Source organism: Ambystoma mexicanum, chromosome 7p, assembly GCF_040938575.1.
Source record: "Ambystoma mexicanum isolate Mex_15411 chromosome 7p, UKY_AmexF1_1, whole genome shotgun sequence".
Lineage (NCBI taxonomy): Eukaryota > Metazoa > Chordata > Amphibia > Caudata > Ambystomatidae > Ambystoma > Ambystoma mexicanum.
Window position 1 is genome coordinate 852954855 of NC_090939.1, and position 27715 is coordinate 852982569.

At 43.0% G+C, this 27715-nt stretch overlaps 2 protein-coding genes across 8 annotated transcripts in view; one reads left to right on the top strand and one right to left on the bottom strand.

Moving 5' to 3' along the window:
* Window positions 1-6939, top strand: part of GPR183 (G protein-coupled receptor 183) — a 267334-nt gene extending 260395 nt beyond the window's left edge. For both annotated transcript variants that reach the window (XM_069637015.1, XM_069637014.1), the window contains one exon: window positions 1037-6939. In XM_069637015.1, coding sequence (XP_069493116.1) covers window positions 1065-2174 — 1110 coding nt within the window. In that variant the 5' untranslated portion in view covers window positions 1037-1064 and the 3' untranslated portion in view covers window positions 2175-6939. The remainder of the gene's footprint in view (window positions 1-1036) is intronic.
* UBAC2 (UBA domain containing 2) overlaps window positions 1-27715 on the bottom strand; it is a 1796755-nt gene that overhangs the window by 830269 nt on the left and 938771 nt on the right. The window lies entirely within an intron of this gene.

Sequence of the window (27715 nt, forward strand, 5' to 3'; positions counted from 1 at the left end):
CAGCGCATATCTGTGCGGAGACAGCCTATGAATGGGGTGAGCTATGGTGGAGGATGATGAGACTTTGGGGTGAAAGTTAGCAGTGGAAGTTTGCATAAACAAAGGTGATATGCATCCCCTACATGCTGGAGGGGAGGTGGGGGGGGGAATCTGTGGTTGGCACAACGGAGCAAATATTCAGGATCTCACCGAAATCAAAAGCATTCTGGTAACATGTACTGGAATATTTGAGGGTGGCGATTCCTGCCAGACCACTGTAGCCAAGCCTTTGGCATTTTGTGATTGGTCTTCCACTTCTACATATAGATGCGAAGTCCAGATGATTGGTAAATACTGTACTATGGTCTGCTAAGAAGATTTTTTTGTTAGAATAGAAAAATTAAGATAACCTTTTATTATTTAAGTAGGAGAAGGTCCTCCCTCAAAAGTGTGCAGCCAAAAGAGTGGCCTTGTCGAATAGGTGTTTCCGGAAAGGCTGACAAACTTTGGAAACGTTATGATTCCTTTACGTAAGAGAGTGTATCTTTATTCAATCATATCTGCATGATTATTTTCTTTTTTTCGTTCATTTGTCCTTTACCGTATGAGCAAAGTTTATAAGCTTTATTTTTACAATTTATTTGTATGAAAGATTTCGGAAGGCCCAGAAATGAGATCTTTTGTTGACAACACCTCAATCACTGTGCACAATAGAAAGTCAGTTATGGATGATTAATGGATGACGTTTGCTATGTACTTTACAAAAACATCAAGAAGATCAGATACTGCCATAATTATCCGAGATTTTTTATATTTGGGGGTGGTAGGGTTTAGTTTAATTATAAACAAGTACATTTGTTAATATTTAAATACATGATTAACAACAGCAAGTACCTGTTTTGTATAACTGTAGGTTTCAAAATGCATACTTCTATTTATTGTGAACTACTTTCAGTTAATTTACCCTCTACTTCTGTATTGAATAAATGAATGATTAATGTCATTTGAATAAAAGAAGTAGCATGCATATTAATTTTGGGTTCTTTTCTTTTGCCAGAACAACGCAAAGGCCTACTCCAAAGGCAATGGCTTCCAGCGAATATGTTACAATACTTGATCCGAATATTTCATCTAACCAGACTTGTAACCTGTATTCTCATCAGGATTCAGCAAGAATTGGGCTACCCTTCTATTTCAGTCTAGTTTTCCTCATTGGGGCATTAGCAAATATCCTAGCTCTAACAGTCATCTACCAAAACAGAAAGAAAATCAACTCGACAACTCTCTATTCAACAAACCTGGTCGTTTCGGACATTCTTTTCACCACTGCTCTGCCAACAAGGATAATATATTATGCCCTGGGATTCGACTGGCGGATTGGAGAAGCACTCTGTCGAATTACATCGGTCATGTTTTACATCAACACATACGCTGGAGTAAACTTCATGACCTGTCTGAGTGTAGACCGCTTCATTGCGGTCGTCTATCCCTTCCGCTACAACAAGTTACAAAGGGCCAAACACGCCAAGTATGTTTGCATTTCCGTCTGGTTTCTTGTATTTTTGCAAACATTTCCACTCTTACTGCAAGAAATGTCAAAAGATGCAGGAGGGCACATTACATGCATGGAATATCCAAACTTCGAAACTAATCCACACTTGCCCGTCATACTGCTGGGCGCCTGTTTCATAGGCTATGTGATCCCTCTTGGAATAATCCTGTTTTGCTATGTTCGAATAAGTAATAAACTATGCCAAGCTGCAAAGGAAAACCCATTGACGGAAAAATCAGGGTCAAACAGGAAGGCTATAAACACAATCATTTTGGTCATTGTGGTGTATTTGCTCTGCTTCACACCGTACCACGTCGCGATCATACAACACATGATAAAGAAGCTGCAATACCAGCCTTCCTGCTTGGAACAGCAGAACTTCCAGATTGCCCTGCATGCCACAGTATGCCTGATGAACCTGAATAGCTGCCTAGATCCCTTCATCTACTTCTTTGCATGCAAAGGCTACAAGCGGAGGGTCATGAAATTACTGAAACGGCAGACCAGCATATCCATTTCAAGTTTGGCAAGGCAAACGCCGGATGAAAGCTCGCGGGATGTTGTAGAAGCTCCTATGATAAGGCTTTACAGCAATGGCAGCAGAACATATGATCTATGTAAAGAGTCATCTACTTTGCACTGAAAAGACTAGGCATCCACTAGAAGCCAAGTAACGTGTACATAATTTATAGAGTTCGCAATGGTACATTGCAGGACCTTTAGACTATGCAAGAAATGTACTACCAAGAACCAATACACACATTAGGAAGAGGTGGGATAGGCAATGGAGCACTAGCAAGCAAGCTGCATCTTTAGACTGAAGTGCATTGCAAATGATCCACTTTGAAGTTCTGTCTGGAACGCAAACAACTGTTATCCTCTCCACAATGAGCCTCGTCTTAGTGAACAAGACCCATGTCCCAGGCTTCACATCTGTGTCTTGGAGATTGCATTCTACGCTGTAGCAGGCGCTCACCCCTGAACTATTAATTGGCAAGTTATATAAATGAGGCTGAATGAATGAGAAATGTACAAACCTCCTTACACTGAGATCTCAAACCATCAATTTTTTTAAAAAAAACACTCCAAGTGAGATTACAATGGATAACAATATGGATTCCAATTCCGCCATTCAGAACCTGATAGTTACGGTTACCACAGACAATATAAATAACAAAATTAAATTCGAAAGCACACAGACAATGGACATATTTAAGTATCATGTAAATGATATCAACACCTTTTGTATGTGGTTGTGCACAAGTTGACATTTTACTATTGAGAAGCATGGGTTTTTACAGTTATATCTACTCTAAACAGCCACGCGTGGCACATGTACTTGATTGATATCTGGGTTCGATGTTAGTCGGCAACGGCCTGCATCCAAAATGTCGTGTGATGCAGATTTTTTGGGACAAACAAAAGCGCCACTCGCTTCACCAAATGAATCGTGGGTGGAATTTTTTGTTAAGCATGCAGTTTTTCATCTCTAAAAATGCAACCTCTGTTGCATGGTCAATAGTGCATGAGCAAGACATATAAGCACACAAAAGATGTATTGAGCATTACCACATTTCCAAGCTCTTGGTTGATGAGCAAACAACGCAGGTCTTTCAGGGTCTACATGTTTTAGATCTTTAACCAATCACAGCTTTGCAACAGAAACACAGGAGGGATTAAGTGACGTGTTGGAAATTATGCAGGAGCCCAAAGTTTCCAACTCACCCCTTCTCATCGTTTATGCAATCCTTGCATATTATTCAGACACTTGCACTGATTGAATCAATGCTCCGTCATAAATCCCAGTATTGTAATATGAAGTGACATAGTCCATTCTATGCATACAACCCACCCAAAATGTCGAGTAGCAATAAGCAACCCAATCTTAGTGTCCAGGCAATGACGGAGAAAACTCCACCAATAAAAAGGACTCAGTAACAGGTTCAATATGCACTGGATTCATTTTCAGATTATTTACCCACTTGGCTAACCAAACACTCTCACTGAAAACCAATAGGTGGAAACTGGATGCCTTCAATTGCTTCATATTGCATCATATTAAGTGTTTACATAGTTACTGTTAGAGATGGGATTTCATAGCATCAGTTAAACGTAAGTTTACAACACAGCAATGGCATCACAATGTAAGATTGTGTAATCAAATGGTTTCATGTTCATTACTGAAATGACTACATACAGTACAAACTCAATTAAATTGACTTCCTTACTTAAGGAATATTCGATTCATATACCATTGAGATCATAATATAGCTATATGAAAATGTGATTGTCAGCATGTACTCCCCATTTTCTGGCAAATCCGGACACTTCCACCTTGCAGGAAGCAGACCGTACAAATAGGCCATGCCTTTTTGTTGGGAGAGAAGGCCTGCTGTTCGCCACAAGACAGCCCTAGCGACGGCCCCTCATGCAGAGCCAGGGCAATGCCTTCGTACAAGACTGCCCTCTGCGTTCTGACACTATAATGTTCGAGTTCTCACACCACGTGGCAAATAAAAGACAAACCGTGATCTGGCAAGATTTTAAGAGGCATGGCTGTGCCACTTTGAGGGTATAGAAAATAAAAAGACAAGACTTGAAAAGCGGTTTGCTGCAGCCTTGTAAAAGAAGCAAACCCACTATACCAACAGAAACATTTATGTAGTAATGACAAAAGAAAGTCTAAAAACAGATATATGATACGATATGGCATGTATAACGCGCCTATACACAAGTGTTTGAAATGAACTGTATTTAAAATACACGTACGGGCAGCCACTGATGGAGCTTGCAATGCGATCAAACGGTACTGTCACCCTAAGACATTCTAAGCTCTGGCACACAGAAGATGGGCTCCAATGTCACACTTCTCTACCCCCTTCTCTCCCTCATGACTTGAGAAAGACATTGAGCACGTCTGGGTCCTGCTGGGGAGAGTGGGCAGGATTGAGGTGGTCTGTTGCGAGCGGCCCATTCTGGTGCAATAAGACTCGCTGTTCTGGTAGCTGGTCAAAAACAATAGTTATTTCCACCTTTAATGCGTCCACCATAATCCTGGGCCCCTAGGTTAGCTGAGGAAAAATAGGGTTAACCAGCAATGTTTTCATCAGTGCTAACATGCTGGTGGTATCCTACTATCTTAAATCACATATTTCAAAGAAATATGTCTTATTGAAAAAGAAACAATACAAGTTCAGTGACATACACAAATACCTTTTCAAAGAAGAAAAACGTTTTAAAAACTACATATTCAAAACAAAATAGAAATGCAATTAAATATTAGCATCTAGCCGTTGGCGCTTCACCAATAGGGACATTTGGATTGCGGCCATTGTCTCCCGGTTCTTTCCTCTACTCCGAACTACCGGAGTGGCGATTTTGGCTTTGCCCGAACTCCCTGCCAATGCACAATGCATCCAACCTTCTGTGTACTCTCTCCCCTACCAGCCTGCTCCACTATGTGTTCAACCTACCTGCCACCCAGGCTGCCATCACCGCTCCTCTCGACTCCAAGGCCACTGCAGAAATGTATGAGGGGCTATCTCGGAACACGTGTCTGGCAATTTATGGTGGCCAACTTAGTTGTAGTGTTTTTGTTTAAAAAACAGGTCATGCAAACACAGGTCCATAGCTTGCCAGACATCAAGCACATAGGTGTAATGACGACATTGGCAGGTCATATGGGAAGGTAACTGTCCACTACCCTCATTAATGCCCTGTCAGCACTCGGGCCAATTAACCTGGGTAGCAGACTATGTTCCCTCGAAATTGTGCACATGTTCACTTGTCCAGTTTCCCTCTGGGTGCTGGACAGAAGAGCACTAGCAGCGCACACATACAATGATCACCTAGTCAAGCATTCAAAAGGCACAAGCCACAGCTGCCATTCACCATTTCCTTTCTCTGTTAAGAAAGCTACATTATACAAACTAGACTCAATATTCTCTTCGAGCCTTGTTTGAATGACCCCTTTTATGAGAGTGTAACCTATAAGGAGAGCGCAACATTGCGATATCATTTGCAAGGCCTGCAGAGGAAGATGGCTATGAAAATACACTTGGCACTGCTCATACATAGCATGCGGGCAGCAGATAGTTCTAAATCTACCATGCTATGCATACCTTCTTCTCCAACTTTACTGTATTCCTTTGACCATGTTTTTTTAATTCAGGTTATAGTAACATCTACAAGTGAATGGTTTCACGGAGCACTTGTATAATCCCAACCAACAATGCAACGGGAAGGGAATGTTGCAAACAGTTTTGTTGGCACTGAAAAATAATTGCGTGTGGGTAGATACATAACATTTTGTTAAACTGCTCATAATATCATGGAGAGGCTTTAACTATTTTTTGCATGCAACGTGCGGGTATGCAAATATGCCAGTGTGTGTTGTACTGCTATATTTGCTAGAGGAGCGTAGGTCATGTTTAACAGAAGCCACAGTTGGAGCCAGGGATGGATTCCCAGGAACTTAGGGGTGAAGGACAAATCAGTCACTTTCAAAATGCAAGTTGGATCTTTCAGCAAAACAGCACAGTTAAAGAAACATGCTGGATGTTTACAATGAACGACAGCAGCCTCTAGTAAGAGTCTAAGAAACTACACCTTTTGGGGGTTTTCTGTGCTCAGATGCTGAGAGCATTTCAATATAATGTATTGTAAGCTTAGAGCTTTTAGCATGCCCGCCATCTTGTTTAACTGTTAACACCAAACTGCAGAAGAGAGACTTCCAAGTATAGAAGGAGGCACTCCATCTTGTAATACCGCTGAGTAGTGCTGCTATTAACATCCAAGGTAAAGCTATGACTCCTTAAAGTACCTTGGTAAAGTTCTTATTTGTTTAATTTTGATTAGGCTGAAGTGAGAAAGAGTAGGCGAAACCCCTACAGGTTCCACGCAGGGCTCCAGTACGATGTTCTCCCTGTTTTTGATGTTTTGAGTCAAATAATTTTTCAGAGAGTAAAGCATAATTTGCATTGTAGGGCTGCTTATGGATAAGTACAACCACTGCCCTAGTCTCAAGGCAATGTAATGTTTATGTAAGGCAGTGACGCAGGAATGTAATCATATTATGTCGTGCAGCTATTCCAATGCAATGAATCCCCGGACACAAATTCTGGAAGGAATTGCCAGCTGCTCTCAGAATTATTTCATTCTTGTGCACATGAACGCTTTTTGGCCAGTTTTTCTGCTAGACCTCTTTAGCTTGCAATTAATGCATCTGGTGAATAACATTCTGTCGGATTTGTTTGCCAGCCACTTGAGTTAGGATAAGCAATTTGTGTTCTTTGTAACATGCAAATGTTTTTTTCCCAGTGGGATAGAATATGTTCTGCTTTGCCTCTGAGCACTGCTTGGGCCATGACAAAAGAATTACCACAACTAAACTCATTCATTATACTGAGCGTCCGCTGCTTTCTTTTGGTTCATAGAGGCATGTTTCTGAACAGGAGTACTTTTGTTAGGCACTGTGGCAGATCCTGAAGATTTGCATTGGTTAAAAGCTCTCCTAAAACTACATATAAAACATGTGTTTTTTTTAGCCAATACATTTTGAAATAGTGCTGTTAGAGTCTTCTTTTATACAGACTTTTTAAAGACCTTGAAGTGGTTTGGGAGGCAGACATTCTCTTCAGAGATAATAGTTAACTAACTCTGCATGCTCACAGACTGGCTTACTCAGTGGAAAATAATGTGCGCCCAAAAGCAAGCCATTTGCGCAGTTACAGAAACAAATAATTATAGGGAAATAGGTGGCAGGTCATTACCATCTAGGAAAACCTGCAATCCATATTACGGGCTAAAGCAACCTGGGTGGGTGCTTATAAAAGGAGAAAAAAAAATGTAACAAACTATTAAAGGAGGGTACTGCAAAGGGGAAAATTTGCTGGAGGCAAAAGGGGGCATTAGGTGCTCCCCGCATCAATCAATAATGAAGGTACAAAAATATACTGCACATCAAAAAGACATTGAAATGTTGTCTATATAAAAAACAATTTCATTGAAATATAGATCTGTGAAATGAATGTATTGCATTTTGGTGAGTTGGTTAGAGCGGAGGTTCAATGGATCCCCTGTGCTACCCCAACATTTATTCATTACTACCTCATCTGTTCCTCATTGCAGTTGTATTAGTTATATAATAATTCAGTACGGGCTGTGATCGGGAAGAGCAGGACTAGAAGATGAAGATTAAAAGAACGTAATCAGGGCACAGCTGGAATCAGTGAACCAGATGGTTGTAACATTAGCTGTACATTTATCAACAGTGTTTTTGTAGATTTTTAGACTGTATGCCATTAAATTGTTCACAAAACCTTGTCAATAAAATCAAATACTTGGGCAATACTTTTTAACTTTGTTAGTGGTGCACATCAACTGTTTGAAATACATTTCCCTCACCACCATTTCCCTAATACCTTTAGTCAAGGGACTCAGACTAGTTTATCTGATAAGGTTATCTCTATTCAGCCTGCTACAGATGCGCCCAAATCATTTACCTGTTCTAACCTTGTTGTTGATGACGGTGCTGCTGTAGTTCCACAAGTGTGTCCGATCGAGGCTTCTTCTATGACCAAAGAACCACCTAAGAAAGATTCGATAACAACTTTAGCCCCGCTGTTTACTAACATTAAAATAGCCTCTTTTAGTGTTCCAGGTCAGTCTGACCCTATCACTGTAAATCAGCTTTCTAGTGAAGTGAACAAGAGGTCTATGTCAAAAAGAAAGCAACCAGAATACTTACAGCAGCAAAGAAAAATAGCCGTTTGTCTTCAAATCATGAATCTCAGTCTCAAAATAAGGCATCTTTAATATATCAACCTCTTGATGACCTAGTAGCGACAGCAGCCTCAACATCGCTAGCAAAATCTGTTCCTATGTCAAAGTCGTTAGACTGTATTCTAGCCTCAAACCTAATGAAATATCCACAAATACAAATGGCCCCAGTCAAACAAACAATACCTATAGTCATGGCTGCAATTGAGCCATCGCAATGTAACTTGCGTGCTGAGAGTCTTCATATAGTTGAAGGTTCAGTGACATCTAAAGACTGCACGCTACAAGAGTTACGTGATGAGATTCGTGCCTCCTTTATAAATTACAACAAGGAGAACGAAAAAATAAAACAGTTGATGTTGGTCTCTAAAAAAGAAACATCCAATGAAGTCAGTCAGATGCTCCAAACCACCTATTCGAAAGTCAATTCGCTTTTGAAAGGACTGGGGCTGCCTAGTGGTGATAATGACGCCTTGTCATCAACGAGTGCTACTAGACCTGCTCTTCAAAAATTTGAAGGTAGGTCAATCCTACCACAAAACAGTGAACCTAGTTCCTTTCCCTCCACCATCAAGAGCCATGCACAATATAAAAGGCATCATTGATTGTTGATTAAATGTCGTGGTCACCACTTTGCCAGATATGATATGAATCGTGCTAGTGTGCTTAACATCTGTGCCGAAATAACGGCCTTAGAAGATCTAACCTCCACGGACATTGACTTAGTGGAATTTGTTAACCCACCTGATTTATCTGAGGCGAGGTTGTATATTCAATCTGGGGTGATATTCAATACATTATGGCTAGTGCGTACTGCTTTTTACAATCTGGGCTTTATTTTAAGTCAAGATGCGCATGAGCCAGAACAATTGGTAGAAAAATCGAGCGTCTCTCAATCTAGAGTTTTTGGGGACAAAAATGGCTTACTTTCAAATGTTGGTTCAAACAGCAACGATGCTTGGATGCACCATAATTATGGTGGTAGTTCGTAACAATCCCGGGTAGCTACCTCTATCAGCCTCATCTCCTGGAACACTAGGGGCTTCAAACACCTCATTAACACCGAAAGTAGAGACCTTCTACAGTATGACTTTATAGTCCTCCAGGAGACGTGGCTGCGTACTACCCCAGTATGGTATGCCTATGATATATACGTAGTTCCTGCCATCGTAGCTTGTACAGGGAGGCCGATGATAGGCCTAATGATGGCATTACGCAAGGATACAAATTTCGATGTGGTTTGGCATAAATCTCCATCGCCATGTTTTCACATTATAAAAATACGAAGAGGTGTAACTTGTTGTGCCATTGTAAATGTTTATTGGGGTAAGAAACATCTAACCTCAGTTGACTTTTTTGATCAATTCAATGGTATACTGGATCAGCTTTTACTGGACAAAACTATTGTGGACTCCTTCATTATGGGTGACTTGAATCTACATTTATTGTCTGAATCTGTGTCTTCTAGAACCATAGATGAACATCACTGGATTAAGCTAATGGCTAACAGAGATTATGCGATGTTGAATGGGGCGATTCAGGGAGATGTTCCCCCTAGATGTTCAGGGCATAGCGAGGGCTGTCATTCTAGGTTGGACTACATTTATGTCAATAGCCACTATTTCTCAAAGATTTTATCTTTTAATGTAAAATCCACAGTAATGAGTGACCACAGTCAAGTAACTTTGACCTGCCATTGGCACCTGTCTCAACCGAGACCTGTAAATTATCACTCAACAAATTTAATTGTAAATAATGCTGGTAATCGTATAAAATGGTCGAGGGCTAAACTACTCTGTTATAAGCAAGTTTTGAGTGTTAGCCACGGGGGAGCCAATGTCTCTGACAGCCCTTGCTATGTACATGCAATGCAAATGTTTTCTTCTGGAGGTATGAAAGCTCTTGGTAGTTGCCCTAATCACCGTCATGGTTTTGACCTGGAGGTAAAAAACAAAAAGCTTGATTTAAGACAAAATATAAAGATGTTGTCTAGGCATCCCACGAATTTCAGTGATAATTTTGATCCGATAAAACAGCTAAAGTATACGTGCAAAAGATGGCTTTTGGGTCGACGCGCCTTACATTATCAGCGTGATGGCAAAGCCATGCCGAAACAGATCCTTGTCAAATCATCAACGGGTATCTGGGCGCTTTTGAATTCTGCATGTTGCAAATATCAGTCATCTGTCAGATTAATCCCGTTTTGGAGCACGATTGGATAATTCACTTTAATAACAACATCTTCCGCACCCCTTTTCCATATCTGAGCCTTGATTGGAATGGTATTGTTGCCGATCATATCGTTAATTTTGATCTAAATGACATCATTCATTGTATAGCTAAATTAAGTACCTCTCGCGCCTCTGGCCCGGATGGGTTTCATAATGCATTAATCAAGCAGGATTCAGTTCTATGGGCAGAGATATTATATATCATTTTTTCTGAAATTATGAGATCTGGGAAATTGCCTCAATCTTGGAAAACATCTGTGATTGTTCTGATTTTCAAGAAAGGGGACCGTGCCAATCTAACATCTTATAGACCCATCGCCCTCCTGGATTGTCCGGGAAAGATCTTTGCGCATTTTATTCTAAATTAATTTAATAATTGGCTTAATAAATCAAATCATCGTGACCCCTTTCAAATGGGTTTTATTGCAGGGCTGGGTATGCAGGGCTGGGTATGCCAACAGAGATTATGCGATGTTGAATGGGGCGATTCAGGGAGATGTTCCCCCTAGATGTTCAGGGCATAGCGAGGGCTGTCATTCTAGGTTGGACTACATTTATGTCAATAGCCACTATTTCTCAAAGATTTTATCTTTTAATGTAAAATCCACAGTAATGAGTGACCACAGTCAATTTAACTGCTGTGAATGTGATTATTGCTCAGAGCAGACAAACTAAGCAACCTATATACATGGCTTTTGTTGATTTTAGAGCAGCGTTTGACTTGGTCCCTAGGGAACTCCTATTAAAAAAACGAACTGATTTGGCTTGCCCCAGGTACATTCTAAAATGGATTTTGGAATTTCATTCTAATACTTCTATCCAAATTCGCCTGAGTAATGATGGACATTTAACAGACCCGATTGAAACCACACAAAGTCTTAAACAAGGATGTTTGTTGGCCTCTGCCTTGTTTAATTTCTTCATTCTTGACATTGGCCTTGGCTTTCGTAACCTCATAACAGATCCAATTAAATTAAAAGGGTCAGCAATTAATTGGCTTCTTTATGCAGATGATCAAAAACTCCAATTGGATTGCGGAACATGCTGAATGCACTGGATGTGTATGCCATTAAAAATTGCATTAGCATTAATCTAAAAAAATACCAATTTGCAAGTAGTTCACTCCTTTATCTATCTGGGAATATGTGTGAATAATTGCAAACTGGATAAGCCATATGAAGATTATCCTCACCTGAAACAGAATACAGCTTTATCCCAAATGAGACTTATTCGAGCCAAATACTGCAAATTCTCCATTGAACCCCTAATTGCATATTATAAACAGAAGTACATACCAACTATCCTGTATGGTTCTGAATCGAAAAAATTTCGAAATTATACCTATTGGGTGAAATACGAAAATCAATACTGGAAGAAGTCTTTACTACTTCCACTGTCTGAATCCATGCCGGTAATTAGGCACGAGTTGGGTCTCATCTCAGTATTTGCAATTTACAAATGGAAGATATGTACATTGTATAGACAATGTATTCTGAGAGAAAACAATAATGGGTTACTCGTCATTCTAGCCAATTGTCTACTAACATCTAACAAAACATTTGCAAAGATCTTGGTGCGCGTTTGCAAGAAAAATTTTAAAAGGTGCAGACATACCTGAATCTTTGTTGATACAAAACCCAAACAAGGCTAAAATCAAATTATGGCAATCGGATTGGATAAAGACAAGAGCAGCATGTATGAATATACAGAAATTTAATCGAAATCAGTTTGTACATAAAGTTTATCGTCAGGTTGAAAAATACTTACAGCAATCTCCCAATCCGAGTCATCGTCAGGATTTCATGAGGTTTAGACTAAACATATGGCCTACTAAGGAAATAATGTATAAATGGGGAAAAAGCTCTGAAAATGATAATACATGTCGATTTTGTAATCAAATGCTTGAGACCTTGAAACATCTTATGGTGGAGTGTTACATTTTGTTGCCTTTGCAAATTTTTTATTTTAAGCCTCTGTTTGAAGCTGATCAACGGTTATGTACTGAAGAACTATGGTCGAAATGTTTAATGGGAATTTAAAGTCTATGAGATATGCAGTTGTGAATCATTTTAATCATTTAAAAAGTAAGGTCCATGGCAATAATGTAGAAGTTGACAGTGATACTACGGTGATTCATATTGCTGGACTCAAATCTTTCTTTTAGATTAATTGAATGAATGTATATATGATTGAAATGGAGTTATTCTATGTATAATTCAATTTTTATGAGAATAATCTGTTTTCTATTATTTTTCTAATTTTAATGCTTTTTTCTATAAATATGTTGAAAGGTCTGATTAATTTTCTTGACCAAAACAACAATAAAAAAAATAAAAAAACAATTTCCCTCACCACAGGAGACACGAGAAAACAACTAAACCCTATTTGTGGTGCACCCATAAAACATACTGATCGATGTACAGCATTTCTGGATTACTTTCTACCCCATTTCATTCGTTTTGTGCCTTTTAACTCGCTCTCAAGATTGTACAGTAATTTATTAGAGCTCGCGATGAACTGCTGGTTCGTAGTAAAAATGCTTTTTTAATGTCCATTGCATATTTTATTTGAGTAATCAATAGTGGGTGATAACTGCATTGTTTGCGTTTTATACATACTTCCTTCAATTACGCTACCCATTAAAGCATTGTTGTTTTATTACGTCAAACAAATCATTATCTGATGTTTAAATAAACACCTTGGATATTTTAAGAGCAAACAAAATATTTTAAAAAAATAATTGGACAGTTACAATAAGGGTTGTTACATGTTTATTTTCTTCACATTTTTCAATTGTATCAACCCCCATTTGCAGTCACGTTATTGTTTCCATGATATGCTGGTACAGTTACGTACCAGAAACAAGGTATCTATACAAATGTCACAGCTTCAAACTTAGCTTTTGGAAATACCTCAACTATTAAATATTTTGCATACCAAGCATAATGTAAGTGTAAATAAAGGTTTATTAATGCTCCTATAACAACTTTTGCTATAGGGATTTTGTTTTCTCAAACAAACAATGGTTGCTCTTACACAGGGTCCACTCTCCACCACTGTACCTTTACCTATAAATTGCAAGAGTTCAGCTTCAGATTCCCGCCGCTGTTTGGCTATTCTTTACCCTAGGCAAACCATTTTTCATTGGGTCCCCAATTGTGTGTTCACATTGTTACGAAGCCATGACATTCATAATCACACAATTATTCTACTGATAGATTCCCTGTAAGACCAGGCCCCTCTCATCACTTTGCTCTTAGTTACAATGACGTGCAGTCTTCACATTTGGGGTTCAGCAACATTTGGCAGAGCAGAGTTACCAGCGAACATTTTTAGCAGCGAACTGTCAGGAGCCTGAAACATTGTATGCCTCCTCGTAAGTCACAATGTTTATCTATTGTGGAGTACAGGAAGTAAGGAGACGGACACAGTCTTAAGTGGTTCACAATTACTTTATTTAAATAATAACAGGGTGGAGAAAAATACCTCACTATCCAAAACTCTGTGAGGGGTTCCCCTGCCTCAAGAAAACCAATTAAGGGACCAGTCGTTGTCAGGATGTCCCAAATAAAGTCCACTGTCCTGTGTCCAAAACCTATTCTGACCCTCACACTCAAATCCTACAAAACGACTATAAGACAAAAATAAAACATTGTATGTTGTTCTGCAGCTGTTCTTATAGAAAGAAACCCTTCGCTGGTCTTCGTTATGCCAGGGGAACAAGCCCTTCTCTGGTCTTGTTAGAGCCCCAAGTTCATCACTGTATACTGGTGGACCCACGGCCCTGTTCTACATAAACAATGGTGTGATGCACAATGTTAACTTCCCTTGGGATTGTATCCTGAGCCCTTAAGACGTTCCTTCAATAACCTTTAGTGCCAAACCGTTTACTAACACAATTTCACTGGTCCCCTTTCCCAGACCATACCTGCTGAGATGTGTTTCCAGTGCTGCTTGTCTTCTGGCTGCTTCTAGGAACTTGCAGCACTTTCAGCGCAGCATCCTGTTTCACTCATCAGCTGTTTGCTGTGTTCCCGTTGTTCCCCACGGAGGCCACAGAGTGTTGGTAGGTTGTGCTGTATACGCCATTTATGGAAAGCTGCTACACGATCCCCCTTCAATCAGACTGCCGCTTCTCAGACCAGCCTATAAAATATTTCTATTGTCGGCTTCCCCATTGCTTCTGCAGGAGAGCTGCAGGTTGTAGACTTCAGTGGCGAGGCAGCCTCTGTGTCTTTATGCCACCCGCCTCCACTGCCTTTGCACACAGGCTCACAGCGGGTCTGCAAGCTGTTAAATTAGGCTCTTGTGTTGACGTTGCCCGTTTTCTTTTGACAGGGTTCCCGAAACAACTCTAGTTCTGGAACCACTGTTGCCTGCTCCCTTATACTTAATAAAGTACCTCTTTGATTAATTCATCTGGCGTCCTTCTACTTTCCAACACTGGCGATGAGGAGCTTTGAAGCAGAGGGCAGTGCCTGCGGCGAGTCTCTGCCGACTTCCGTGGACCCAGCACAGAGCCTCTGAGTGGAAGGGGCACTGCTCGCTTTACCGTGAGAGGAGAGGAAAGGAGGCGGCGCAGGGGAGATACGGCAACAGGCACCGCGGGCCATGCCCGGCGCACAGGTCAGAAAGGGAGCACTGGCTGTGGAGGGGCAGGGAATAACAGCCCAGTTTGAGATTTTGCTCACGCACAACCGTAAACCACGCAGCGGGAGTCCCCTTACATTTGGCATAAGGTCTGCACGCGCGCCCAGCTGACAATGGGTGGTACCCTAGCAACGCATAGCTTCGGAGAGAGCAACTCCCACGCTATGAAGCCTCAACCCTATTGCGACAGAGGTTGCGAAGCAACGCAGCAATCCCGGCAAGCTGCTCTGAAGAACAACTGGAAGGTTTGGGGTAGTATTGTGACGACACACAAAGGAGTTTCAGCTGACATTACAGTAGAATTATGCAGAGAACACCTGCTCAGTTGGGAGGCCATCAGAATTCAGGTGTGAATTAACAATGACAGTCAGATTTATGCCTAGAGTTTTCCACCACAACAATACTGCAATCTATCAGAACCAGAACCACAGTTCATTCATAATTCCACAGCGGGGAAGGTCAAATTCCAGTGGCATTTAAAAAAAGGACACTGTGTCAAGTTGTGAAACAGAGACTATGGCTGCTGCAATTCCACACCTCCTTTCTTAGCAGAGCCTGGAAGATCCCCAGTCAGATGGGAGAGATGGAAGCGCATGTTCGAGAACTACTTAGTAGCCATAGGCGGTGATAGGTTTAGCGCAGCCAGGAGGAAGGCACTTCTACTGCACAATCTAGGTCCTGAAGGACGATCTGTGTTTGACAGACTGGTGGCTCGTCAAGAGGAAGGTGCAGGTGATGCCGATGAGTATATTCTGGCCATCAGATAAATTGAGGAGCATTTTGAACCTAAAAAAAAATGTCACGTTTGAAAGAGACATTTTTTCAGCGTACCCAGGACAGTGCAGAGCCTGTAGAATCCTATGTTGCCTCTTTGAGAACATTAAGCCACACATGCAAGTTTGGAGACCTGACTGATTTGCTAATTAGGGACCAGTTGGTAAGGTGTACCAACAGTTTAAGAGTTACAAAAAAAAATAGCTTGCTAAGGATATAACGTTAGAACAGGCTGTGGAGCTCACACGCAGCATTGAACAGACGTTACAATACATGAGGGAAATGAAAGTGGATAAACAACTGACGCAAAGTGTTTGTGCAGTTGGCCCAGGCCCAAGAAAAGAATGGTGGAATCAGAAGTGCACCAATTGCGGCAGCACGAGACATGCAGCAAACAGTGCAACCTGCCCTGCCAGATTTGCAGAATTTTTAAAGTGCAGACGTAAAGGTCATTTCAAGAACATGTGTAAGGAGTCTTCTATAAATATGGTGGATCAGAGAGAACACAATGGCGATTCACCAAATCAAACACCCACAAGAGTATCCAATGTGGCCCCACCCATTCAAGGAGGAGTACCACGGCATGTTTCAGATATCTGCTGTGTCAAGTGAAACAAGCGGTTCTGTAGATGATTCCGTAGTAGATGGGTGCAGTTAAAAGATGAAAGTTGACTCTGCGTCTCCATGGACCATAGTATCGGAAGGAGACACTCAAGCACACGTTATGCAAAGAGGTGCAGGATCTAGTTCTGGCCAAGGTGCAGCCCTGTGGCTATGGGGAGTCGGCCATTGAGTTGATTGGGGAATTCCAGGGCCATGTATCCTATAAAGGAAGGGAATGCACGGCTGACATTTTGGTTGCCAAGAAGGGTGAAACTGGGGGGTGAGAATCCAGGCAAGTGCAGCGACTCCTGTCACCATTGCGGAGGCAGATGACAAGTGGTCCAAGGAATTACCAGAAGTGTTTACAGAGAATTTAGGAAGGCTGAGAGACTTTGAACACGATATTAAATTGAAACCTAAAGCTCAACCTGTAATGCACATAGTAAGGCCGGTTCCACTGAAGATGGGACAGCAGCTTCTTGAGGAGCTGGTTAATCTTGTTCAGAAAGGAGTTATCAAACTTAAAGAAGGAATTCCTCGGATTCGACCACATAGGACCCTCCACACGTAAAGACACTCCTGTCCTGATAAAGGCCTACACCATTAGTGTTGACATGTATTATATGTTGTTGTTCAACTCTTGATTGTGCCCACATTCTATGGCCCCCCACCTGTTTATGATTCCACTGAATTCTCTAAGCTTCCTTCCCAAGGAACCTATAGAGAATGAACAAACTGTACAAGTAGATGTCTCAAATATTGACTACTTGATCATTCGTACTTAGGTATTACACTTTGTATGTCCTCAAATGTGAATGTCCTACGTTTTTTGAAAAATACCAGTGTATTACTACACCACTGCACTTCAAAATAAAACCCTTGTGTGCAGAAGAACAGTTTCATGAGAATTCTGTGACCACCCACACAAGGGGTCACCCGCTCAGGGTGTAGCAGTGGTTACTCTTCAGCAGAGATTGACCTGACCTTGCTCATTCGTTTTTTGAGAAGGAGGAAGATGTGTTAAGTTAGGCTCCTGTGTTGACATTGCTTGTTTTCTTTTGTCAGGGTTCCAGAACCAACTCTAGTTCTGGAACCACTTGTTACTATTGGTGCATGCTGGGTGCAGTGCCTGTTGCCTGCCCCCTTATAGTTAATAAAGTACCTCTTTGATTAATTCATCTGTCGTCCGTCTACCTCCAACAAAAGCCTGTCTCCCGCTGCGAGGCTGCTGTTCCGGCTCAGCTGGAAATTGCTGCTGGTTTTTGACATACTTGTTTCCTGCATCACTGTCCACACCAGCTAGCTGCCCTCATAGCTCCTTTGCACATGCCTCGTTCTGGGACGTATTCGTTCCGCAATGCTCCTCTCGCTACCCTAACTTAGTGTTTGTGTCTCCTTCGCGTATTTTGGAAGCAACTCCAACAGTCCTCTCTGTTATGTTTCTTCCTCTTTTCTCGTTCTGCTTCAGCTGCTTCCACCACTTCGTTCCTCACTCAGCCAACCTTGGTTCCACCCTTCTTCCCTTTTTATTGACCGTACACCTTGGGGAAAGCAACACAGACTACAACGTTGATCGTGCTTCTGAGTTTCATTTGAGCCGTGCCTCCTCGTCTCAGTATGTTGTCTTTTTGTTGCTGTTTCAATTGTAATGACACCCATTGACTTATGTACAATGCTCTGGCATGATAATAGAACATATTACAATAAGGTATCTCAGGGTCTAATCTATAAGGTCTTGTGGTGACTTTCCATCTCTTCCTTGGCCTTGGTGTGGGAACACTATTTCTCTGTGTGGTTTCTGGGCCGTGATTCGTCACAGTACCCATGGCAGAAAATTGCAAAAAGAGGGTGAAAATGTTCATACACAGCCGGGAGGATAGCTCAGGGACAACATACTCGTCTTTGAAGCAAGATGATGCGGTGCAACGCAGGTTTGAATCCCGGGTCGCGCTTAGAAACCTCTTCCGTATTAAGCGCGTTATAAAAAAACAAAATTATAATAATACATGCAATGACACCAAATGCCAAAAATAGGATTTTCACACCAGGGACGAAAGCGCATGTGGGAGTTCAAGGATGTTTCTCCCAAATGCCATTCTGTCTAGAGTATCTTGCACACCCCTAGCTCGGTCTGCAGACTACTCCTTCAGTTGTCTTTTTAACCATGCCTCATCTTTACAGTAACTTTGGGCTTGTAGTGGATCAAGGATGCTCTAAGGACAGACACATTTTACCTTCCTTACGATGAAGTTTAAGAATGCATCTGCGATGCCAAGGAGCTGGTGGTGATGAAGCCTGTGTATGGGCTACGTTGACAAAAAGGGAGCAGAGCAGCAGGAGGCCGGTGGGGCTCAGGGGCTACACCAGCCGAGCGGGAAGTCTCTTAAAGGTGCAGAGCTTCCATTATTAGACCACTCCCCCATTGAGGTAGCATTGGGTCAGAAAAAAGTTTGTCCTCTTATTCCCATCCGGAAGTTCGATAGCCGAATGTTTGAAGATGGTGGGTTAAGGGCATCACTGGGAGATAGTAGACGTCAGTTCCTTGAGGACAATGGCGCACCACGGCACCAGGTCTACAGAGTGAAAAGCATTGAAGGTTTTTCTGAGAGGGTTATGCATATCCAGGAGCGTGGGGGTCTTCGGGGCCACAGTCTGGAAGTGAAGAACCTTGAACTGCAGGTTGCACGACTGGACCATGAATTGGCAAGGGGGAGGGTGCAGGCTGACGTATTGAATGCTGCAAAGCGGGAGTTAAGTGGAGCGAGGAAATGTTTGGATACTCATAATTATGCTGGATATGGGACCCGACAGCATTCAGAGGGAGATGAAACAGGTTAATTGCTGGCCTGGTTAAACAGGCAGGAAGGAGGGAGGGATGCACCAGTGTGAGGGTATATGGGAACCAGATGGGACAGTAATGACAGAGAACGATGGTATTTGCACAGATGCCACTCTATATCAGGAGAAGAAACGGTTTGAGGTCTACCGGCAACACAGTGGTTGGGGAAAGCTGAATTGCCAATACTGAATGATCAATAGAGCACAGCTGAGGGGGTACATTGACGTGCAAGAGGTGACTAGAGCAATTAGTAGCCTGTACAGGGGTAACATGCCGGGAGACAGATGGGATACCGGTGGAAGTGTATAGGGAATATAGTGATATGCTGGCCACCAAGTTACTCAAGGTTTTTCTGGAGGCTTCATCGATGGGAGGGGAGGGGTTCCTGGAATCCATGCTGGAAGCACTGGTAATAACTGCCTACAGAAAGGGAGGGACATGGCAGAGTGTGCATCATACCGTCCCTTGTCTATGATAAACGTGGATGTTAAAATGATGTGTATTATCTTGGTGGGACATTTGTGCAGTCCTTGGTTCATGCCGACCAGACTGTATTTATCCCAAGGAGATTCACAATAAATACCCTACGGAGGTTGCGTTTGATACTGGACAAGCACTGACAACGGAGGAAAGGCTATCAGTGATTAGTTTGGACTCATACAAAGCTTTTGATTCAGTCTTGTGATGAATCCAATGAATTTATCACAGATTCTCCAGTAGTGACCTCCTCCCTTGTGGTCAGGGGACGGCAGCTGCTACCTGATCTTGACCCTAGGGGTGGTTATATGAGGATCACATGGGAGGAGACCAGAGAGATGTTATGACTTAATTGGATGAGTAACAGTATTGCCCCCTTTCCAATTAGCAAAACCCTCTAATATCAGAGTTCTTAATGGTATACTGTCATTCTAGTCAGGTGCCCACCTTTGATCCAAATACTCACAACTCACACATAACGCCTATTATTTCCAATGTGTCTCTATGTGAAACCTCTGAGAAAAACCATCTAAGACTAAATGTCCAAGAACATCCATGGACTGCCATAACTACTTAGGTACTGAGAAGAGGAGGGATTTTGTTCAAAGGGCAGGAGCGCAAAGAATAACATGCAGACTTGTTTTTCCAATCCTTGAGTGCGCTGGACATTTAAAGATGGCAATAGCACTATTGAATCGAGCAGGAGGAGATGTGCCACCCATGCTGAAGCTTACAAATGCGAGGCACACCGATGGAGCTGGCAAAAAGAGAAGGCTGCCGGGCCAGAAGGAGAAACGCTGTGTGGGAGCAAGAAGGGCTGTGGAGCCACGAAAAGGAGTGCCTGGATGTTGGCAGCTCAACGAGACAGCGTTCTCCAACCTGGGTCAAAAAGGAAATCTGGCGTGTGACTGCAGAGCCATGCAGAATGCTGGAAGAAATTCTGCAGACTCCAAACTGGAAAGTGGATGAAGGAGCCACACCGCAGAGGCATGAGCAGCATTGTAGATGCTGGAAGGAACCAGTGAGTCTGCCCAAAGCAGCTGGAGGCCCTGGGGCGTTCCGACAAGTGCACCAACCCGTGTTTGAATGGCACAGGATTGCTGAGGCAGAAAATACACAAAATGTGTTTGAATGCAGTCAAGGCAAAGTATAAATTCAACACCCAACAACCAATAAGAAGAATGTGTGGATGCAGACAAGGCAAAGTACAAATTCAAACCCCAATTAAGAATAGATGCATGAGATGCCAATGTGGGGAGAAGTTTGAGTAAATGTGACCATAGACAGATATACCATGAACCTCACGGTATATGCTGTTGTGGTATAACTAAAGAACTGTGATAACCAAAGAAATGTGGATCTAATGGTCTTTACCTTGGAGAACATTTCTGTTGGAGTTATTCTTAAAACTTTGGTTTTGAACACTTTTACCAACATCAAGGTAAAGACATTTCCTTGCACCTGTTTTTCTTTAGTTTATAGTGTGAGGGTCAGGATAGAACACAAGGACGGCTTTTCAGTTACTGATATCCTGACACAGACAGATCCTTAGTTTTGGTTTCTAGGTAGGGAAGTTCCTCTTTTTGAAAAGGCCCAGAGAGATATTTTCCAAAACCATTTTTATTTCATAAAAATGTCTTGAACCAAGAGCATGACAACTGTGTCTGTCTTTCATTTCTGACCCCTCACAGTCACCTGGGAATTTCAATGGTTAGGCTTGGAGAAAATTGGCTTAGGGGCGAGCTTTATTGAGTGGGTGAAGTTGCTATACTCAGGCTCTTCATCCAGTGTTCGGGGGAATGGGGTGGTCTCTCCTTCTTGGAGGGTGGGAAGGAGTACGTGACGGGGGTGCCCCCTCTGAAATTTGCATTGGGTCATTGAGGCTCTGGGGAGGATGTATAGACCGAGGCAAGAGCAGGTCTGCTGTAAGGAGGGACCAGGCACTGCATATCCATGTATGTGGACTACGAGTTATCTATATCTGGAACCCAAAGGCAAACCTCAGCAAGGCTATGGAAACGATAGAAGAGTTTGGTGAGCTATCAGGACTGGTTGTCAATAAGTCCACGTCAGCTGTTTATGTGCTGCCAACTGAAACTAGCGGGGACTTAGCTCAATTTGGGATGCAGGTGTTGACCACAGGTTTTAAATACCTGGCGATAAGGGTAAGTGCGGATTGGGAGTGGACATATAGCCAGAACATGGGGAAATTACTTACGACATTCGAGAGTCTCACAAGTTTCTGGATTAAGGTTCCTATTTCTTTGCTGGGGCAGAGGGTCTTGAAGAAGACGATGTTGCCCAGTTTATTGTATGTTTTTCAAGTAGTGCTGGTGGTTTTAGGAACTGCCCGTTTCCGATCGCTGCATAGTACCCTTACTGGGTTACTTTGGAAAGGGGAGACCCCAAGGATTGCTTTAGCTACACTGCAATTAGCGGCCGGTAAAGGGGGATTGGGGACTGGATTTTAGGGCATCAGTCGTGCAGCACATGGTGGACTGGTTTGCCCAGCCACACAAGGATCACAACACAATCTGGATAGTGAAGCTAACGAAGGAGTCAGGACCGCACCGAATACTGGAACTACATGGGGGGCGGGGGAGGGAGCGTGGGAAGCTCCTTAACCCTGTGCGCACTGTCATTCGGGTGTTGTGGATGGCTGCTGTCACGTCCTTAGCTCCAGACCATGGGATTCAGGCACCAGGGCCCCTGCCACGGTAGGTACTTTAACAAGGTCAGAAAGGCCTGCTTCGGTCCGTTGAGGATACCTTGGATGCAATCTTGGCGCCATTGGCATCAGACCGATTTGGTGAGCACAGCTTCCAAAAGACATTGGGTGAACATGGCTGCCCCCACGAGGACCATTGTGGAACTGCACCACGCAGTCTAGCATCGGGGCGAGGTCTGCCCCAAAGGCCCCTAGGCTACCTGCCGGGTATTTAAACCACGCCTGACCTGAGGCACGCGCTTCGCGTTATTCTGCTTTGCAGCGTGACTTTCACCGGGTCCTGCTCTGAATCCTGGCCTACTCGACCAGAGACTTTTGGACATCTCGTCCTTACCTGTTTAGCGTCAGCTTCTTCATCCAGCTGGAGCCTTCTGCAAGCCTCTCCATCATTCTCCAGCTTCATCCCAAGAACACCGGAGTCGTGAATCAGAAGCTACTTACCCATTCTTCTTGGAAGGCCTCTGCCCTTTTCCGAACACCTTCCACGGCGCTTTGCTCCAAAGTCTGGCCGTCTCCAAGAACCTTCCGACTTGTAAAGAAACAACAACACAGGTCAGTTAATGCAAGGACGCTTCCAGCGCCGCTTCAGCGCATCCTTACCTTCTCGAACTCCGCCGTCAGCCTAGGCTCATCTCATCAGCCTCTGAAAGATGAATAGAAGGTTGTTAGAACATTCATCGATACAGACATTCTCAAAACTCTGAAGAGACTTACCTGAAAAGTGGGGTCGCAGCCGGTCTGGACTCCAGGCGGATCTCTAGTGAAGCAACTCGGCGGATCTGCCAACAACGACGCACCCCTGCCAAGTACGGCAGGACGGAGAGCGCAACTTTCCTAAAATCAAGGTGAGAGAAGTCCCAAGGGAATGCCGCAAGGGGAAAAGCCGGTAGGAGGGTCACTCGTAGAAAGGTGAAGTCGCTAAATCCACCTCCTATCTTCCAGACTCGGCTCCTGCAGAACGAATCCCGGGGAAGGTGCTGCGAATCCCGAAGCATCCCGGACCAGTCCAGAGGCGCCCCCGTGGATGCAAGGTGAGCGTTACAGCTATTGAATGCACTGGACAGGTTTCCTTTTCTACTGGATGCAACCCAGAGTTGTAGTAGATTGAGACGTGCGGTAGCTGGGAAGGGGCCTGGGGTCTGGGAGGGGTGGGGGGCATTGGATGGCTGTGGCAGTTTGGGATCATGGAAAAATCTATATGTGGGGGACAGGGCAATTACGTATGCTACATTCAAGAATGCTCATCCTTTGGTTCGACTCAACTTTTTGGAGTTTGCCATGTTGATGGCTGGAGTGAGAGAGGCCGGGCGGGGAATTCCCTGAGAAACAACATATCCATGGAATGAATGTAACCCTCCTACAACCAGTGGAAGGGAGGGGGGGAAGAACGTCTCAGAAATGTATGCAGCAAACAGGGTGAATGTGATAATGCAACAGCAGAGCTCAGATCGAAGTGGAAAACCGACATGGGTGAGCTATTCTCAAATAACAAATGGGTTACAGTACTTGAACACCTGTGACAGGTTTCTAGAAATGCTAAATTTCAATTGATACAATACAAAGTAGTGCAGAGGGCATGTGTTAAGCCAGTGAGAGTGGCTAAGGTGGTGGTCGTGGGAGCGGATTGAAAGTGTTGGAGGGGTTGGGATGTTTTTTGCACCATGTGGTACTGCCTTGGGGGCGGGGCGGGTGAGGGAAGGTTGAGGCTAAAACTCTGACACTGGGGCTTCTGCTAGCCAAAAGGGCGATAGCTATAGCATGGAAGACACAGGGTGAACCTAAGATTGGAGACTGGCACAGGGCATTAAGCAAATCGGGGAGGGATCGGAGTGATCAAGTGTGCCCGGGGGAAGGGACAGAGTTACGATACATAGTGTGGCATGAGACCTGGGATAAATTGGAGTTAAATCCAGAGCTACAACCTCCATGACACGGTGAACTAATCAGGATATTGTTATTGTTCATGTGTTTAGGAAGTGGGGGATTAGAAAAGAAGTGGACATTGATTGAGGGTTGTGGGGCAAGGGGTGGAGGTCCTTTGATCATCTTCTTTTGCTTTTGGCATTGGAAACCGATTCTATCGTGCATGCAAAATGACATTACATGATCAGGTTCTAAAACTGAATGCTCAATGTAAGACAAATGCTTGTTTTGAAAATAGAAAAAAAGTTTAGAATACATTGTGGTACATAACATTGCAACAACATCACATATCGTATATCTCCGGAACAGCAACATCCAGTTCAGTTGTATAACAGAATAAACAGTATCACTGATTTCACGCATCACTGGGTCCTTCCCGACCGAGTCTGCTTCACACAGATATATTCTGAACGGGGCCCAAATATCCTTTGGTTTACATGAATTCTGGAGTGACATAAAGTGCTCTTCACATTCATTGACATACATCAGTTCCTTAAGAAAGTGACTTACTTGTGGGGCCTGTGCACTCTTCCATTTTTGCAGAATGCACTTTTTTGCCACTGCGCATGCAATGTTAAAGAGCCTTCTTGTTACCTCTGAATGTTTACCTATATTCCCAAATAGATATTTTTGTGGTGTGAGGTCTGCTGGTATCTGTGTTACCTCCTCTAGAATGTTTGCTACCTCCTTCCAGAATCCACGCACAAGAAAAGTTTAGAATACATTTAAAAGAACTGGCCAGAGTGTCAATCCTTCAACGCACCACTTTGTCTGCTCTTGCCTCATAACCGCCTCTTCTCAGCGTGCGGAATGCAACACAACCAGTTCCTAACCTACTTTAGGAACATGCTACCACAAAGTGGAAAATGAAATCGAAGATTGTAGTGAAGTCCATTTCAAATCAGATCAATTTCTCTGCGTTGACCTATTTCCACCGTCAACCAGTCTTAAAACACTAGGTTTCATTGAAACAACTTTGAACTTCTGAAAACATTGTTTGTGGGCAACCCATTTAAAGGTAAACCACTATTCTTTAATTTATACTCCATTACACGAATTTCTCTAACAACTGATGTCAGCATGGGCGTAATTTTAGGAGGGGAAAGGGGTGCTTGCCCCACCCCCAACTTTCATGGTAAACCATTTTGTACCCATTCATTTGGCTGGGGCACCTTTTCTTCAGATGTCATGTCCCCCCCAACATTTTCAGCAAATTTACTCTACTGGATTTCAGGCTTTCAAACCAGTGCCTACGAGCACTCTTCCATGCCTCCTGCGTTGTGTAGTAAGCTATACACTCTGCTCTGTAGTGCCTGGGAACGTTTGCTGCCTCCATCGTTCATATGAAATAGAAAATGATTACTAGTGATCCTGCCAAGGCTTCTATTGTATATTCTTTGAGCATTACATTAACTATCCAGTTAAGTCTCATTGTCCTTTCCACATTAAGTTCCCACCCACACAAACAAGCGCAATATGCCTCCACCTTCCATATCAAGTTCCCACCTCTGCAAAAACAAGCACACTATGCCTCCACCGACAAGGTGCTTCTATTGAAAGCTTTTGGTTCTATGAACGGTTGCCAACTTTTTTGCCAACCTACACTTTTGCCGTTTTTTTAAAATTGATTTTTCCACTTTTTAAATTCTTATTTATTTAGTTGTAATGCGCCAAAAGCCTGCAGGAATTGGGGCGCAACAACAACACAAAAGGACAAGTGCACGGGACAGTGGACAACAGATAAGTTAACACTAGAGATTATCAGGGGTCAGTGGACATAGCAGAAAAGTCTTGGAAATTACCTGAAAAGATAGGTTTTCAGGGTTTTTCTAAAGCACATCAGGTTGGATGTAGCTCTAATAGCTTGGGGTAGAGTGTTCCAAAAAGAGGACGCAATAGCCGGGAAGGACCTACCAAGGCCCCTGGATCTTGTAAACCTGATTCCCTGCAGCTGGGCAAGGGAGGAAGATCATAGATTTCTGGTTGGTTTGTGAGGTGGGAACATGGCTTTAAGATATTCCGGGGCCTGGCTGTACAGAGAATGATGTACTAATATGCCCATTTTGAACTGGATGCATTCCTGCACCGGAAGACTGACGCTCGTTCCTAAATTTGGATATATGCAACCTCCTAGAGATGTTCTGGGCCGCGCGAACCGCATCTTTCTGGATAACTTGGCAGGCATGGATGTTCGATTTCGAGGCTTCACATAACAAGGTGTTACAATAATCCAGCCTTGACAAAATAGTGGCTCTGGACTATCCACCCCTAAGGTGATAATTACAAGTCCTATGAAGATTTTGCACTTGGACATCAGAGTTCAAAGAGGCCTCCAGATATACCCCAAAAGCTTTGACTTTCGAGTGGGTTGTGATATTGTTACCTTGTTTCAGAAAGTTTTCAGATAAGGAGTTCAATTTCGAACGAGCCTGGAGAGATCTGAATATGAGGAGCTTGATTTTGTTGCCATTAGACATAACCAATTTGTCGACTTCAATTCCTCGATAGATTTATAGATGTTGTTTAGTATCAGTGAATCCTGGGAGTGGTCCCCACAAGCTCGATGACCAGCTTTGTGTCATCGGCACAGCTGGTAAAAAAATACTCACAATTCTCCCAATAAGGAACAGAGGTAGCACACAAAGATTGAAGAGAAGTGGCGACATGGAGACTCCCTGAGGGACCCCGTATTTTATTGGAGAGACAGAGGAGTAAGCTGAACCCCATTGAATACTGGATTCGTGGTTTGACAAGGACTGGACCCAATTCACTGCATCTGAAGAGCAAGCATACTGGTGCTGTAGGGACAGGAGCAAACGCTTGTGGTCGATGAGGTCGAAAGACGCAGACCGGTATAAAAGGATCAGCATACCGGCTTTCCCTTTCTCCATGATTTTCAGTAGATGGGAACGGAGATCCACAAGGGCGTTTTCTGTGCTGAAAGAAGGGTGAAACCCCGATTGTCGGCTGTGGAGGTTATAATTAAGTTATGTGAAGGCTTGCAATTTGGGCGTAGTAACCTTATCCAAGGTTTTTGTGGTAGGAATTGGCAGTTGGTAATTGGCCTTAGGTTACTAGGATCAGTGAAATCCAGGTTCCGTTTTTTAGGAATCGGGGTAATGGTAACTTTCTTAAATTCAGTGGGGACTTGACAGTCTCTAAACGAGGCATTAACAAAT